The following is an 18,292-nucleotide window of genomic DNA, read 5'->3' as shown; positions in this document are numbered from 1 at the left end:
CCATTCGGGGGGATTCTTCTGCTCAACGCTCTGACCGTCAGGCACATTTTAGTGGCCAGTCGGGTCCGTAGGGGTCTGAGGAGTCAGAGCAAGGGGGGAAACAGCAGAGACCCAGAGATGGAGAGCCGGAAGAGGCCTGTGATTTTACTCTTCACCCTCTCCAGCAGCTTCATCCTCCTGTGGCTGACGAATGTTGCAGAATTTATCTACTATCACATCACCGGGATAGGAACACAGGGGAATGACCCGGAAATTATTTTCGCCTATGCCGGATATTTGCTAAGGAACTTCAGCTGCTGCACGAACACATTCATTTATGCCGCCACTCAGTCCAGATTCCGGGAGCAGGTGAAAATCACGGTGAAATATCCGTTCATTTCAGTACTCCGGTTCATTAACAGAGCAACCCCCTAAGGAAGTGCAAACTTGCTCACAGCCAGATCTTTGACGCTGTATATCCAGCTTCCATCGGTGACGGAGTTCTCATTCCCCAGGTCAATGCGTCAGGTGAATGACATCTTCCTGCAGTCTCCGGGAACAGTGACTCTCCCCCCACACTGCCCTCTTTCGGAGACTCTGAACTCTCAGTGACCCTCCCCCCCACACTGCCCTCTCTCGGAGACTCTGAACTCTCAGTGACTATGGAGAGGTTCCACTTTCTCCTCGGTCTCCAGATACAGAGATTCTGCGTCCACAATTGAAAAGGATAGAATCAGAATCAGAAGCCGGTTTATGATCACCGGCATGTGACGTGAAATTTGTTACCTTACCAGCAGCAGTTGAATGCAATACATAATCTAGCAGAGAGAGAGAAAATAATGATAATAATACATGAAAAACATAATAAATAAACAAGTATATCAGTTACGTACAGAGTAGATTTTTTAAAAGTATGCAAATACTGTATATTTAAAAAAAACGAGTTAGTGTCCAAAGCTTCAATGTCCATTTAGGAATCGGATGGCAGAGGGGAAGACACTGTTCCTGAATCGCTGAGTGTGTGCCTTCAGGCTTCTGTACCTCCTTCCTGATGGTAACAGTGAGAAAAGGGCATGCCCTGGGAGCTGGAGGTCCTTAATAATGGACGATGCCTTTCCGAGACACCGCTCCCTAAAGATGTCCCGGGTACTTTGTAGTGCTGGGTACATCTTCGTGCCCAAGATGGAGCTGACTGGATTTACAACCTTCTGCATCTTCTATCGGTCCTGTGCTTAGCCCCTCCATACCAGTGATGCAGCCTGTCAGAATGCTCACCACTGTACCACTATAGATGTTTTTGAGTGTATTTGTTGACATGCCAAATCCCTTCAACTCTCGATAAAGTAAAGTATATTACCAAGCAGGGTTACAAATTACAGCAATTCTCTAATATCTATAATGTCTGATGATGGTGGCTCTGCATCCATTCTTCCCGTTAAGTGTGACCAACCGACCCTTGTACCAGGTGGTTGACAGTCCATCTATTGTAGTGGTGACCATAACCCATCCATCCCAGTGGTGCAGAACCTCCATTCATTGCTCCCGGTGGTAGTGAAGCCTCAGCCATTGGTCCGTATGGTGTTGAATCTCCATTCATTGTTCCCGGTGGTAGTGAAGTCTCAGCCGTTCATCTATGTAGTGTTGAACCTCTACCCAATGTTCCTTGTGTGAGTGACCCACAATCCATTGATCCCGCCGGGCTGACCATCAGTCCAATGTACCCGGTGAGGATGACCCAACGTCATTGATCCCTGTGGAGGGGGTGGGGTGACCAGACCTCTATTGTTTCCAATGGAAGTTACCCCTCCATCCATTGCAAACCTCTTTGCTGCAACTTCCCTATCTTTTCCAGCTTGAACCGCTTCTGTTTGTCGTCTGCCACCTGATCTTCACATTGCCATATCTCCATCTCGGCTGTCTCTGTCTTTCTGCCTCTTCTCTCTGTTTTTCTACCCTTCTCTCTGTCTTGCTGCCTCTTGTCTACATCTTGCTGCCTTTCTAGCCTCTCTTGAGCTGTTTTAATTTCAATTCATGCTCCATTCTTAATTTTTCCAACAGAAGCTGAAGCTCATCCTCAATACTAACATCCATTTCTGCTGTATCCCCACACAACCAAATAAAACGAGATTTTCCCCAATCAATTCAAACAAGCCTCCCAACCAATTTTGTTCATGACACTGATGCAGGCCCCAATTTTGCAAGAGGTCCAGGGTTCATATCCCGGACGAGCCCCAATTTTGTACACGTAGCCCATGACGGGAATAAAGAACCAGCAGAGATGGAAAACACTTTGAAGTCCAGTATTGCTATAAACTAATAATATTTATTAGTAACTACGCAATACAATAATATAAATGTAGATAAATCAAACAGGTTAGTAATGATTACATAAAAGTAAGTGTGGAATATATATGTATGAAAAACCAAGCTTCTTTAAGTCTAGGGGTAAAAAGATACAGTCTTACGATGATGAGTAAAGTTCAGTTCAGTTCAGTTCATGGTATTGAGTTGAGTAGTGATGGAGAGAGAGAGGGGGAGAGATTTGAGTCTTCAGGTGAGCAGATGACGTTGATCTTCTCGTTGTCCTTTGAAATCCTTTAAAAGTCACCGACTGTGACTTTAACAAAGGGGACCGGTTTTCTGTGGTGGAGCTATCCCCCAGGCAAGGGTGGACACATGGACAACTCCCCACGAGTCAACCCTTTTCCTCTTTCCACTGCAAGAGCGATGGATCGATCTGCCTGATCGATCCTCCAAAACCCACTTTACCTGCAGGCACAACAATGCTCATTCAGTGTCCAAACATGTGTCTGAGGTCTATCATCTGACCTATTTTATCTTCCCGTGCTGAGCGTCAACTATCATTCAAATACCTCTTCTATCCTCTCCCTGTGAAAGAAATCCAAGCAGGCAAAAATCCTTGAAGAAAGTGTCAACAACCTGCCAAAAATCATGACATCAAGTGTCCATTAAATAATACCGCCTTCGGTTACAATTGCAACTTACGAGCTGCTCGGTGCTTTCTCCAACTCAGCAGAATGCCTAAAGTTAACGAGTTCTTTCTCGTGCCTTAAAGTGACAGTCCCACAGTTAGTCTTTGTCTCTCTCTCTTTCAAAACAAGCTATCGATGTTAAATAACTCTCTCTCTCTTTTCAAAAGCACAGTTAATAGGGGTAATCGAACACAGTTCATAGGGGTAATTCAGGACCCTGTCACACAGGGTACTGATTTGTAACAGGGGACACATCATGCAGCATCCACCCAAATGAGATTTCTGAAGTTGGGCCGGGCTGGGGGGCTATCACTGCCTATATTACGCTGCCAGCCGAAGCGCGACTTAGATAAGGTTAGATGACCGCGTGAATCGCTTCCCACATTCGCAGCAGGTGAACAACCTCTCCCCAGTGTGAACTCAATGATGCACATTTGGTTGACACGGCTGACAGAATCTCTTCCCAAAGTCTGAGCAGGTGATCAGCCTCTACCCATTGTGAACTTGCTGGTGTCTCTGCAGTTGAGATGACCAAGTGAATCCCTTCCCACAGTCTGAGCAGGTGAATGGCCTCTCCCCAGTGTGAACTCGCTGATGTCTCTGTAGGTGGAATGAGCAAGTGAATCCCTCCCCACACACAGAGCAGGTGAACGGCCTCTCCCCAGTGTGAACACGCTGATGTACCTTCAGATGAGATGACTGTGTGAATCCTTTCCCACACTCTGAGCAGTTGAATGGCCTCTCCCCAGTGTGAACACGCTGATGTCTCTGTAGGTGGAATGAGCAAGTGAATCCCTTCCCACAGTCTGAGCAGGTGAACGGTCTCTCCCCAGTGTGAACATGCTGATGTACCTTCAGTTCAGATGACTGAGTGAATCCCTCCCCACACACAGAGCAGGTGAACGACCTCTCCCCAGTGTGTACTCTCTGATGTACCTTCAGATGAGATGACTGTGTGAATCCCTTCCCACAGTCTGAACAGGTGAATGGCCTCTCCCCAGTGTGAACTCGCTGATGTACTTTCAGTTGAGATGACTGAGTGAATCCCTTCCCACAGTCTGAACAGGTGAACGGCCTCTCCCCAGTGTGAACTGACATGTGTACCAGTAGGCTGGATGACTGAGTGAATCCCTTCCCACAGTCTGAACAGGTGAACGGCTTCTCCCCAGTGTGAACTGACATGTGTACCAGTAGGCTGGATGACCGAGGGAATCCCTTCCCGCAGTCTGAGCAGGTGAACGGCCTCTCCCCAGTGTGAACTCTCTGATGTACCTTCAGTTGAGATGACTGAGTGAATCCCTTCCCACAGACGGAGCAAGTGAACGGCCTCTCCCCAGTGTGAACTCGCTGATGTACCTTCAGTTTAGATGAGCAAGTGAATCCCTTCCCACAATCTGAACAGGTGAATGGCCTCTCTCCAGTGTGAACTCGCTGATGTACTTTCAGTTGGGATGACCGAGTGAATCCCTTCCCACAGTCCGAGCAGGTGAACGGCCTCTCCCCAGTGTGAACTCGCTGATGCACCTTCAGTTGAGATGAGCAAGTGAATCCTTTCCCACAGACTGAGCAGGTGAACGGCCTCTCCTCAGTGTGAACTGACTTGTGTATCAGCAGTTCGGATGACACAGTGAATCCCCTTCCACATTCTGAGCAGGTGAACGGCCTCTCCCCAGTGTGAACTCGCTGATGTACTTTCAGTTGAGATGACTGAGTGAATCCCTTCCCACAGACTGAGCAGGTGAACGGCCTCTCACCAGTGTGAACTGACTTGTGTACCAGCAGTTGGGATGACCGAGTGAATCCCCTTCCACATTCTGAGCAGGTGAACGGCCTCTCCCCAGTGTGAACTCGCTGATGTACTTTCAGTTCAGATGCCTGAGTGAATCCCTTCCCACAGTCTGAGCAGGTGAATGGCCTCTCCCCAGTGTGAAGTCGTTGATGCAACTTCAGCTTAGATGATCCAGTGAATCCCTTCCCACAGTCTGAGCAGGTGAACGGCCTTTCCCCAGTGTGAACTCTCTGATGCACCTTCAGTTGAGATGAGCATGTGAATCCCTTCCCACAGTCTGAGCAGGTGAATGGCCTCTCCCCAGTGTGAACTCTCTGATGTATTTTCAGTTCAGATGATGTAGTGAATCCCTTCCCACAGACTGAGCAGGTGAACGGCTTCTCCCCAGTGTGAACACGCTGATGTACCTTCAGTTGGGATGATCCAGTGAATCCCTTCCCACAGTCTGAGCAGGTGAACGGCCTCTCCCCAGTGTGAACTCTCTGATGCACCTTCAGTTGAGATGAGCATGTGAATCCCTTCCCACAGTCTGAGCAGGTGAACGGCTTCTCCCCAGTGTGAACTCGCTGATGCACTTTCAGTTGAGATGAGCATGTGAATCCCTTCCCACAGACTGAGCAGGTGAACGGCCTCTCCCTAGCGTGAACTCGCTGATGTACCTTCAGTTTAGATGAGCAAGTGAATCCCTTCCCACAATCTGAGCAGATGAATGGCCTCTCCCCAGTGTGAACTCGCTGATGCACCTTCAGTTTAGATGAGCAAGTGAATCCCTTCCCACAATCTGAGCAGGTGAATGGCCTCTCCCCAGTGTGAACTCGCTGATGCACCTTCAGTTGAGATGAGCAAGTGAATCCCTTCCCACAGACTGAGCAGGTGAATGGTCTCTCCCCAGAGTGAACTGACTGGTGTGTCAGCAGATCGGTTGACCAAGTGAATCCCTTCCCACAGTCTGAGCAGATGAATGGCCTCTCCCCAGTGTGAACTCGCTGATGTACCTTCAGTTTAGATGAGCAAGTGAATCCCTTCCCGCAGTCTGAGCAGGTGAACGGTCTCTCCCCAGTGTGAACTCGCTGGTGTGTCAGCAGATGGTATGATTGAGTGAATCCTTTCCCACATTCCGAGCAGATGAATGGCCTCTCTCCAGTGTGAACTCGCTGATGTACCTTCAATTTAGATGAGCAAGTGAATTCCTTCCCGCAGTCCGAGCAAGTGAACGGCTGCTCCCCGGTGTGAACTCGCTGGTGAGACATTAGGTCAGATGATCGAGTGAATTCTTCCCAACAAGTTCAGCCGATGACCAGCCCCTGCCCAGGGTGAACTGACTGGTGTGTCCACAGATGGAAAGACCGACTGAATCCCTTCTCACACACAGAATAGGTGAATGGCCTTGTCCCAGTGTGTACTTGCTGATGTACCTTCAGTTGAGATGACCGATTGAATCCATTCCCACAGTATGATCAGATGAATGGATTCCCCTCTGTGTAAAATGACGGGAATGCCAATCGGTCTGATGATCCAGAGAATCACTCCCCATCATCTGAGCAGGAGGGATGATTGAGTGAATGCCTTGTTCCACTTCTTCAGTTGTATGGTGCAACTGTAACGAAAACCAATTTCCCCCGGGATCAATAAGTATGACTATGACTATTAAATATCTGGACGGAGACAGCAAAACTGGCGTGTTCTGTTCGAGAGTCCAGTAGACAAATTCCTTGTCATTTTTAACCTGTAAAAAGATTTACAAAATCCATCAATCAGTGTTGGAAAACCTTTCAGATGAGGTCACTTGAGTTGTCAAAGTGTATTCTGGCATCACACTGCTACAGTAAAGTTCAACCCAAGCTGGAGAGAGAAATCATCTTCTAACTGGGTACAGAGCTGGTATCTGGAATGATCATCAAATTCTCTGATGCTCTTCCTGTCTCTCTAAGAATGCGGCATTTCTGCCATCTCCAATCTGTGACCTGACTCAGTTTGACTCTCTCCATTGGTATTATTCCCTGTTCCCACTGAGCTGCATGGGTGCCTAGCCCCACAGTAACTGGTACACTCTCACACAAATAGCCGGCAGTGAATTCCACACACCCACCACTCTCTGTGTGACAAACTTACCCCTGACATCCCCTCGGTATCTATTTCCAAGCACCTAAAACTATGCCCCCTCGCGTTAGCCATTTCAGCCCTGGGAAAAAAACCTCTGGCTATCCACATGATCAATGCCCCTCATCATCTTATACATCTAAAAAAGGCTCTAAACATAAACAAGGAAAGTACACATTGCTTTGAGGATTGGAAAGAAGTATACAAAATTATGAGGGTATAGACAGGGTAAATGCAAGCAGCTTTTCCCACTGAGGTTGGGTGGGATGACAACCAGAGGTCATGGGTAAGTGGGGAAGGTGAAAATTAAACAGAAACATTTGGAAAAGCTCTTTACTGAAATGGTCGTGAGAGTGTCAGCACAAGTGGTGAATATGAGCTCATTTTCACCATGTAAAAGAAGTTTGTATGGGAGCCTGGATGGTCGGGGTATGGAGGACGATGGTCCCAGTGCAGGTAGTTGCATTAGACAGCTCAAATGTTTTTTTTGGCATTGACTAGATGGGCCAAATAGCCTGTTTCTGTACTGAACTTCTCCATGTTTCCATGACAGAGCAGCTGGACAAACTTCTTTGGAAGGAAAAGGTAGGAGTGACAATGGAGCAGCAATGGCTGGAGTTTCTGGGAGCAATTCAGGAGTTGAGTGATAGATACATCCCAAAGAAGTGGAAGCATTGGAAAGGCAGGAGGACACAATTGTGGATGAAATGAGAAGCCAAAGCTAACATAAAAGCCATAGAGAGGGCAAACAAAAGAGCAAAAACTATTGGGAAAATTTTAGAAACCTGCAGAAGACAACTAAAACAAGAAGTCGGATGAGCTCAGGGTGTGGAATTACAATATTGTAGTCATTAATGAGTCTTGGTAGCACCCAACAGTCTGAGACATTTAGAGGAACAAAATATCCGGAGACTCAATATCTCTTGAAAACCAAGGTTCCCTGCAGCAGTTACCTTTCAACTTTTATTTTGGCAGGCACATACAAACTCTACACCCTCAGAATTTCACTTCTGAAGGCCTCCCACTTACCAAGTACTCCTTTGCCAGAAAACAGCCTGTCCCGAACCACACTTGTCAGATCCTTTCTGATACCACCAAAATTGACCTTTCTCCAATTTAGAATCTCAACCCGTAGTGCAGACCTCTCTTTTGCCATATTTACTTTGAATCTCATGGCATTATGATCACTAATTTCGATCATCAGCCCTGGATCATTTCCTAACAGCTCATTGCACACTTCTATGTCGGGAATTCTACGAACTGATTAAGGGCACATTTGGCAACCTCTACCCCCTTGACATCTTTTACAGTATGGGAGTCCCAGTCAATATATGGAAAGTTAAAATCACACCTTTGTTTCTTGGCATGGTCTGCAATCTCTCTACAAATTTGTTCCTCTAAATCTCTCAGACTGTTGAGTGCAACCAAGTCCCAATAATGGCTACAATATCATAATTCCCTGTCCTGAGCTCATCTGGCTTTCCTACGATGCTTCTTGCATTGTGATATACACAGATCAGCACATTCATCGCTCCATGCTCAACCATTTGATTGCTGACTCTGTCTGAGGTCTGAACAACATCTGACTGGTGTCAAAAAAACAAACTCTCCCTCGTTGTCACAAAAACAAAGGAGCTGATTGTGGACGACAGGAGGAATGGAGACAGGCTAAGCCCTATTGACATCAATGGATCTGGGACTGAGAGGGTGAACAGCTTTAAGTTCCTCGGCATAAACATCTCCGAGGATCTCACATGGTCTGTACATACCGGCTGTGTTGTGAAAAAAGCACACCAGCACCTCTTTCACCTCAGACGGTTGAAGAAGTTTGGGATGGGGCCCCAAATCCTAAGAACTTTCTACAAGGACATAATTGAGAGCATCCCGACTGGCTGCATCACTGCCTGGTATGGGAACTGTACTTCCCTTAATCGCAGGAACCTGCAGAGAGTGGTGCGGACAGCCCAGCGCATCTGTAGATGTGAACTCCCCACTATTCAGGTTATTTACAGAGACAGGTGTGTAAAAAGGGCCCAATGGATATTGGAGTCCCAATTCACCACAACCACAAACTGTTCCTGCTGCTCCCATCCAGGAAACGGTACCACAGCGAAAGGACCAACAGGCTCCGGGACATCATCTTCCACCAGGCCATCAGACTGATTAATTCATGCTGATACAATTGCATTTCTATGGTATATTGACTGTCCTATGTACAAACTATTTATTATAAATTACTATAAATTACACATTGCATATTTAGTCAGAGACGTAACGTATAGACTTCTACTCCTCATGAATATGAAGGATGTATGTAATAAAGTCAATTCAATTCAATTCACCCTCCCCACTATCTGTTCTGTCATTCTGGTTCCCATTCCCCCTCCAACATATTTTAACCACATCACCCTCTCCCCACACTAGCACTAGCGAGCCTCACCACTGGGATATTAGTCCCCTCTTGTTCTGTTCCCCTCACTAACGAGTCCCCTCTCACCCCTTTGATTTTCCTCTGTCAGTAATCCCCCCAACAGTTTCTAAAGTGGATCCACCTGTTGTTGTGTGGGATGGACACAAGATTACTCTGCGATGGCTATTTAACCTCATTCTCCTTCCTGACTCTCACCCAGTTTCCTGTGTCCTGCACCTTGGGTGTAACTCATCTCTCTTCGCGTCATATCTATCACCCCCTCCAACTCCTGGATGATCCGGAAATCATCCATCTCAGTTCCAACCCCTTAAAGTGCAGGGTTACAAGCTGCAGCTGGATACACATCTTGTAGGTGAGGGCATCAGGGACACTGGAGGTCTCCTCACCTTCCCACCAATGTACCCTCTAATTTGTAATGACCAGTGTGCACATAAAGCTTGTACTCTGCATTTTTTTACCCAGTGACAACATGTGCACAGTGAATTTTATATAGAGAGATATTCATTTTAACAGCTAGCAAATCACTCTCAATAAGAACTTTGATCTCCTCTGGGTTTGATGGAGTTCATCTGCACTCTCACACAACCTATGTAGCAGGCCTGTAACGGGTAATGAAGGATTTTCTCGCCAGAGCTTTTGCACACCGTCCATATGTGGTTTGCTTGCTAAATTACGCTTTAAAAACTCAGATTTCCAAATATCACTCCACTTCTTCCCACTTGTAAATTCTCCAGTAACTTTTACATCACCACAATACACACAGGTAACACCAGTTTCTGTATTGTACATAAATATTTCCCCTGAACCCTCCCCCAGGTGACTGACGGTGGTGAACTCAGTGATGGCAATGCCAATGAATATGAAGGGAAGGGCAGTAGTCTGTCTCATTGGAGTCTGGCACGTTTGTGATGTGAAAGCTACTTGTTGCCCAGGGCAAAGGTGTTTGATATCATTATGTACCTGGAGAGAACAGGTCAAAACATGTCCCCGTCATTTGGAACCTGATCCTTTATTCGCTCTTTTCGGTATTTCTCGAGACTCTGACAAGCATTTGATCCCGGCTAAATGACGAACATTGTCTTTTGTCTCTCTTTTAGCTGGACGTGCAGTACTCCTTAAGTGGAGAGATGTAGTTCCCCCTACGCATGTTCGATGGCTCAGGGATATTATGTCTTATTTAGATCTTTAAAAGATTTACTATTCACTTTTTATTTCAGATATAAAGTTTCATAAGGTGTGGGGACCGTTTCTGGAATATTTTCATAATTCTCACCTTGATTGACAAGTGTATTTTTTTCTTCCTTTGATAGAGCCTGCATTTCCAGCTTTCTTTGATTAGGTAGCAGGCTACTTTTTTTTTAATCAATCATTTCTCTTTTTACTACAATACATAGTTCTGGGGTGAAAGAAGTTTATCTCAAATGTCCTTTTAAATATTTATACTTATAATGTAATGGTTGGCTTGGAGTTGGATCATGGGTGGGTTGGGAGCTTTCCTTTCTAACTTTTCATTTTTAATATGGGTGACTTGCTCATTTGTTAAGATGTGTATTATTGCTATTTTTGTCTGTATTGCAATGATCCCTCTATTTACACTATTGATTTTTTCTTCAATGCTGTAGTTTGTAGAAAATAACAAAAATAAAAAAAATTAAAAAAACATGTTCTCACGGGTAGAAAAGTCCAGAACAAGAGGGGGTGGAACAAGCAACAGACACAAAATGCTGGAGGAACTCAGCAGGCCAGGCAGCATCTATGGAAAAGAGTACTAATGCTGAGTTCCTCCAGCAATTTGTGTGTGTTGCTCGGATTTCCAGCATCTGCAGATTTTCTCTTGTTTGTGACTGGAGGCAGAACAAAGGTGATTTTCACAACAGCTGATGTAAAAGATTTTGTTCCCTTTCTCCGAGTTCCCGATCCTTGCATTTAGACAGCTGGAGCTCAGCTCTGTCTGAGAGACCCATCGGTTCCCATTCCCTCATCAGCCGGAAGCTCCCCGGGGCCCGTGTACGGATGGTGGGGCTGAGAGAGAGGGAAGAGAGCAGGACTGTCCCGGGATTGCGGGTCACGGAGTCCGGAGTCACAGCAACTACCCGAAGTCGGTGTTGAAAACGCCGCCCGGTGAGACCCCCAACCCGGAGACCCCTTCTCACCTCAACCGATCATCCGGGGCCTTTTGTGCCCCGCGCGCTGGTGAGCTCGAGCTTGGTCGGTTTAACGGCTGGGCTACGAATCACGTGACCAGCCCCTCCCCCACCGCTGTCAACAGAGGAGTCACGCGCTGCACAATTCTCATTGGTGCGAAGCGATGTCAATCACTAATTCCAACCAATAGCGGAGGCGGACCAGCCGAGAGGGCGTTACCCCCGCTGACACCGTCTCCCGAACTTTCCGTCACGGCGGGACAACCGTCAAAGTAAATGTCCGCTTTCTGATTTATTTCCATTTCCCTCCGAGGGAAGTTGGGGCGTTTGTGAAGCGTCTCCTGCGGCCGGAGTCTGATGTGTCGCTGAGAGGTAGGAGGAGACCGCTCGGCCCGTCGGTTTGATGCCGGTTCCCCGGGGAGGGAGAGGATGAAGACGGTGAGAGAGGGGGCGGACAGGATGTTTGTCCCGGTGGGGACAGGAGGGGCTCATCTGTGGAAATGTCTGAGCCCACGGTGGTGGCGATTCACCACATTGGGGGGCAAACACCGGCAGACTGTTGCCCTGCAAGCGGGGCCAATGGTCCGGGCAAAGTGACAATTATTTGTGTTTTGTTGAGACTGTACCGGGAATATGGTGTAAAATCCCGCTCCCCACACTAACACGGGTCACACAGACCAAAGAACAAACTGCCGGAGGAACTCAGTGGGTCGGGCAGCATCTGTGGAGGGAAATGGACCGTCAACATTTCGGGCCGAGACCCTCCCTCTGGACTGAGAGTGGACGGGAAATAGTCCGAGAAAAGAGGTGAGGGGTGGGGATGGGGCAAGAGCTGGGGAGTGAGAGGTGGATCCAGGTGAGGGGGAGGTGGGAAGGTGGAAATAGTGACGGGGTGGGAGGTGAGTGGTTGGGGCAACACGGGGCTGCAGAAGATGGAAATTAATTCCATAGAGGATTAACAAAGAGGTTAGAGAGTATTTGTTATAGAGAGTGCAATGAAGATTCACCAGACTGATCCCTGGAGTGGTGGGGTCATCATATGAAGAAAGATCAAATGTGATAACCCTTTCATTTAGAGAATCGAGGACTGAGAGGTGAACACATTGAAATGCACAAAATCATTACTGGCTGAACCAGGGATCCCAGTCTCTGAAAAAGGGGTGGACTGTCCGGGACTGAGATGAGGGGAAATGTCTCCACTCCGAGGGTCGTGAATGTCTGTAAATCCCCACCACAGAGGGCGGTGAAGACTCAGTGATCGGAGGAATGTGAATAGAAATTAGTGTTAATAAACATAGAACTCTGTGACCCGGGGGGGGGTGGAGAGGAAGGGACAGGGAAGATATGGAGGGAAAAATTCAAAATGTTGCTGAAATAATACGGGAAATAATGAAATAAAGTGGGAATGCGTCGGGCAGCGTGTGAGGGGCGAGGAGACGTCACCGGGTCACGTGGGAGACCCTTCTCCCGTCACGTGATCCCGTTTTGCCGCAGAGATGCGGCAGCTGCAAACACGAGGAAATCTGCAGATGCTGGAAATTCAAGCAACACACATCACAGTCGCTGGTGAACGCAGCAGGCCAGGCAGCATCTTTAGGAAGAGGTACAGTCGACGTTTCAGGCCGAGACCCTTCATCAGGACTAACTGAAAGAAGAGCTAATAAGAGATTTGAGAGGGAGAGGGAGGGGGGAGATCCAAAATGATAGGAGAAGACAGGAGGGGGAGGGATGGAGCCAACAGCTGGACAGGTGATTGGCAAAAGGGATATGAGAGGATCATGGGACAGGAGTCCCAGGGAGAAAGACGGGGGCGGGGGGACCCAGAGGGTGGGCAAGGGGTATATTCAGAGGGACAGAGGGAGAAAAAGGAGAGTGAGAGAAAGAATGTGTGTATATAAATAAATAATGGATGGGGTACGAGGGTGGGGCCTAGCGGAAGTTAGAGAAGTCGATGTTCATGCCATCAGGTTGGAGGCTACCCAGACGGAATATAAGGTGTTGTTCCTGAGTGTGGCTTCGTCTTTACACTGGAGGAGGCGGTGGATAGACATGTCAGAATGGGATGTGGAAGTAAAATGTTTGGCCACTGGGAGATCCTACTTTCTCTGGCGGAGAGAGCCGCAGGTTTGGTTCCGAGGCCCCGCCCACCGCGCTGATGACGCGCAGACGACATCGCGCATGCTCAGTACGGGCAGGGCGGTGTTGTTTTCCGTCCTTTGTTGAAGTGAATCGGCGGTGGGATCGGGATCCGGGTTCCGGGAACGGATTATTCTCTGCGGGGCAACACCGACAATTTCCATTCGGTGAGTATTGAAGCCGGTCCCGAGCAGGGAGGTCTGATGTTGGGCAGTGAGACCCTTTAACTTTCCCGAACTCAAACAAGAGGAAAATCGGCAGATGCTGGCAATGCGAGCAACTTCCGCAAAGTGCTGGAGGAACTCAGCAGGCCCGGCAGCACCCAGGAAAAGAGTACAGTCGCGTTACCGGCCGAAACCCTTCGGCAGGACTGGAGAATGAAAGGTGGGGGTGGGAAAGGGAGAGAGAAACACAAGGTGATCGGTGAAACCTGAAGCGGGAGGGGATGAACTTTCCTAAACTGGCGGCCTCGCCTCGCTTCCTTGACAGAATCTGCCGGGGTCGGTCCGGGTTGTGAGACCTTCACACCGAACCGTCTGAGATGAGCCGCCGTCCAGTCCCTGTTGTACTGGTCCTGTTAGCATGGTGACGTAAAATATATTTCTATATTGTTATGACAGAGAATCGTATAATTTGTTTTCCGTGTGTCATCAGAATGTACTTGCCTGTGATATTGCTACAAGTCAGTGTTTCTCTGTCCCTGTAACTTCCCGTACTTGTGCACTTGTCAAATTCAACAGGACCTGAGAAAACTCAGTGAGATTTGATTAGTGACGATCATCCTGGCAGCTCGGTTGGCCAAATGTAAAGATACAGGACACTGTTAAGTGCAAGATGCTGAACAGTGATGATGATCAGAGGGATCTTAGAGTCCACATTCATCTCTCCCTGAAAATGACTGCACAGATTGATCGAGTGGTTAAGAAGCCAAATGGCATGGTTGTCTTTATTAGTCGAGACATTTGAGTTCAAAAGTCTGGAAGTTGTGTTGCAGCTTTATAAAAACCTGAGGGTGGCCTCATCTTGACACGGGAGGAGGCGATGGGTTGACACGTCAAAACAGGTAAAAAAGAGGGCATCTCCCTCGGTCCTGGAATGAAAAACCTCATCCTGAGAGCAGATGGCGGCGGAGACAGAGGAATTGCAAGAAGGGGATGGCATTTTTGCAAGAGACAGGGTGAGAAGAGGAATAGTCCAGGTAGCTGTGAGAGTCCGGAGGCTGATAGTTGACATCAGTAGATAAGCTGTCTCCAGAGATAAGACAGAAAGATCAAGAAAGGGGGGCGTAGTGTCGGAAATGGACCATGTAAACTTGAGGTAAGGGTGAAAATTGGAGGCAAAGTTAATGAAGTCAACAAGCTCAGCATGCGTGCAGGAAGCAGCGCCAATGCAGTCGTCGATGTAGCGAAGGACAAGTCGGGGACGGATACCAGTATAGGTTTGGAACATGGATTGTTCCACAAAGCCAACAAAAAGGCAGGCATAGCTGGGACCCATACGGGTGTCCATGGCTACACCTTCAGTTTGGAGGAAGTGGGAGGAGCCAAAGGAGAAATTATTAAGAGTGAGGACTAATTCTGCTAGATGGAGCAGAGTGGTGGTAGAGGGGAACTGGTTAGGTCTGGAATACAAACAGAAGCGGAGAGCTCTGAGCCCTTCCCGGTGGGGGATGGAGGTATACAGGGACTGGACATCCATGGTGAAAATAAAGCGGTGGGGGCCAGTAAACTTAAAATCATCAAAAAATTTCGGAAGTGTCACGAACAAAGGTAGGAAGGGATTGAACAAGCGGGGATAAAACAGTGTCAAGGTATGCAGAAATGAGTTCGGTGGGGCAGGAGCAAGCTGAGACAATGGGTCTACCTGGACAGGCAGGTTTGTGGATCTTGGGTAGGAGGTAGAAATGGGAAGTGTGGGGTGTGGGAACCATCACCAACTTTATCTGCTCAGGGGATCTCCCATCCACTGCTACCAACCTTATAGTTCCCAGACTCTGCACTTCCTGTTTCTACCTCCTACCCAAGATCCACAAACCTGCCTGTTCTTTTTTAAAGAAAGGGGCTTCCCACCTCCACCATCAACTCTACTCTCAAATGCTTCTCTCCCATTTCACGCACATCTGCTCTCACCCCATCCTCCCACCACACCACGAGGAATATGGTTCCCCTTGTCCACACCTACCACCCCACCAGCCTCTGGGTCTAACACTTGATTCTCCTTAACTTCCGCCATCTCCAATGGGATCCCAACACTAAGCACATTTTTCCCTCCCACCCACCCCCGCTCTCCACAGGGATTGCTCCCTATGCGACTCCCTTGTCCATTCGTCCCCCATTCCTCCCCACCGATCTCCCTCCCGGCACTTATCCTTGTAAGCGGAACAAGTGCTACACATGCCCTTACACTTCCTCCCTCACTACCATTCAGGGCCCCAGACAGTCCTTCCAGGTGAGGTGACACTGGGGTGATATACTGCGTCCGGTGCTCCCGATGTGGCCTTCTATATATTGGTGAGACCCGATGCAGACCGGGAGACCATTTCTCTGAACACCTACGCTCTGTCCGCCAGAGAAAGCAGGATCTCCCAGTGGCCACACATTTTAATTCCATGTCCCATACACATTCTGACATGTCTATCCACGGCCTCCTCTACTGGCAAGATGAAGCCACTCTCAGGTTGGAGGAACAACACCTTGTATTCCGTCTGGGTAGCTTCCAACCTGATGGCATGAACATTGACTTCTCTAACTTCCGCTAATGCCCTACATCCCCTTCATACCCCATCTGTTATTTATTTACTTTCCAGCTCTTAACTCCATCCCTCCCCCTCCTGTCTTCTCCTATCATTTCCGATATCCCCCTCCCCCTCCCACTTTCAAATCTCTTACTATCTCTTCTTTCAGTTAGTCCTGACCAAGGGTCTCAGCCCAAAACGGACTGTACCTCTTCCTATAAATGCTGCCTGGCCTGCTGCGTTCACCAGCAAATTTTGTGTGTGTTGCCGGCCACTTATTCATTTATTTACCAGCTATCTGCGCTCCTGAAAGATGTATTCCCTAAACTTAACTCTCCCTGCGGAAGATCCCAATCAGCAACCCAGGCGGTCAATTTGCACACACTTAAAATTGTGAATGCCCCTCAGGATAGAGGGATGCATGTTTAAAACCGAGATGCAGCAAAATTTCTTTAGCCAGAGTGTGGCGAATTTGTGAAATTAGCAGAGGCAGCTGCAGAGGCCCAGCTGGGGGTATTTAAGACCAACAGTAGATGGGAAATTGAGAAGATAGGTGAGAGATGGGGATGGGGCAAGAGCTGGGGAGTGAAAGTGGATCCAGGTGAGGGGCAGGTGGGAAGGTGGAAGTAGTGTTAGGGGTGGGAGAAGAGTCATGGTGGAAACACGGGTGAGGTTAGACAGTGCAATGAAGATTCACCAGACTGATCCCCGTAGTGGTGGGGTCATCATATGAAGAAAGATCAAATGCGATAACCCTTTCATTTAGAGAATCGAGGACTGAGAGGTGAGCACATTGAAATGCACAACATCTGGAACCAGGGATCCCAGTCTCTGTAAAAGGAGGTGCACTGTCCGGGACTGAGATGAATTAAATGAAATTGAATTGAATTTATTTCTTATGTCCTTCATATACGTGAGGAGTAAAAATCTTTATGTTACATCTCCATCTAAATGTGCAATGTGCAATCATAGTTATTTAAAGTAATTTATAAAAATAGAACAGTCAATGTAATATAGAGTACACTCGAGTCAGCGTGAGTTAATCAGTCTGATGGCCTGGTGGAAGAAGCTGTCCAGGAGCCTGTTGGTCCTGGCTTTTATGCTGCGGTACCGTTTCCTGGATGGTAGCAGCTGGAACAGACTGTGGTTGGGATGGCTTGGTTCCACAATGATTCTTCAGGCCCTTTTTACACACCTATCCTTGTAAATGTCCTGAACAGTGGAAAGTTCACAACTACAGATGCGCAGGGCTGTCCGCACCACTGTCTGCAGGTTCCTGCGATTAAGGAAAGTACAGCTCCCACACCAGGCAGTGATGCAGCCAGTCAGGATGCTCTCAGTTGTGCCCTTGTAGACGGTTCTTAGGACTTGGGGGCCCATATCAGACTTCTTCAACCGTCTGAGGTGAAAGAGGCACTGTCGTGCTTTTTTCACCACACAGCCGGTAAGTATGGAACTGTGATATCCTCAGTGATGTGGATGCCGAGGAACTTAAAGCTGTTCACTTTCTCAACCCGAGATCCAATGATGTCAATAGGGGTTGGCCCGTCTCCATTTCTCCTGTAGTCTACAACCAGCTCCTTTGTTTTGGCAACATTGAGGGAAAGGTTGTTTTCTTGACTTCTTCCCTGTAGGACACCTCGTTATTGATTGAGATTAGGCCAATCAATGTAGCGTTGTCGGCAAGTTTAATTAGCAGATTGGAGCTGTGGGTGGTGATACAGTCATGAGTATACAGGGAGTAAAAGAGAGGACACAATATGCAGCCCTGAGGGGCACCTGTGTTTGCAATCGGAGGGTTGGAGGTGAGGGAGCCCACTTTTACAACCTGCTGGCAATCTGACAGGAAGTCCAGGATCCAGCTGCCCAAGGCAGGGTCAAGGTGAGGGCTCTGAGATTCTTATTGAGCCTGGATGGAGCTATGGTGTTGAATGCTGAACTCTAGTCCAAGAGCAGCATTCTCACATAAGCATCTTTCTTCTCCAG

The 18,292-nt window shown here is 47.9% G+C and overlaps 2 protein-coding genes across 11 annotated transcripts in view; one reads left to right on the top strand and one right to left on the bottom strand.

Moving 5' to 3' along the window:
* Positions 1-1,807: 1,807 nt before the first annotated feature.
* Positions 1,808-11,509, bottom strand: LOC140208233 (uncharacterized). The gene is made up of 2 exons (XM_072276748.1): positions 11,446-11,509; positions 1,808-6,487 (listed from the first exon to the last, which is right to left on the bottom strand). The coding sequence occupies exon 2, from the start codon at positions 6,009-6,011 to the stop codon at positions 3,462-3,464; it is 2,550 nt and encodes an 849-aa protein (XP_072132849.1). The 5' UTR covers positions 6,012-6,487; positions 11,446-11,509; the 3' UTR covers positions 1,808-3,461.
* Positions 11,510-13,636: 2,127 nt separating this feature from the next.
* Positions 13,637-18,292, top strand: part of LOC140208222 (NACHT, LRR and PYD domains-containing protein 3-like) — a 96,675-nt gene continuing 92,019 nt past the window's right edge. For all 10 annotated transcript variants that reach the window (XR_011888699.1, XM_072276738.1, XM_072276737.1 and 7 more), the window contains exon 1: positions 13,637-13,739. The gene's annotated coding sequence lies outside the window, so the exon portion shown is untranslated. The remainder of the gene's footprint in view (positions 13,740-18,292) is intronic.

Source organism: Mobula birostris, chromosome 13 (assembly GCF_030028105.1).
Source record: "Mobula birostris isolate sMobBir1 chromosome 13, sMobBir1.hap1, whole genome shotgun sequence".
NCBI lineage: Eukaryota > Metazoa > Chordata > Chondrichthyes > Myliobatiformes > Myliobatidae > Mobula > Mobula birostris.
Note: the sequence above shows the minus strand (reverse complement) of the source record. Positions and strands in the feature narration are given on the sequence as shown.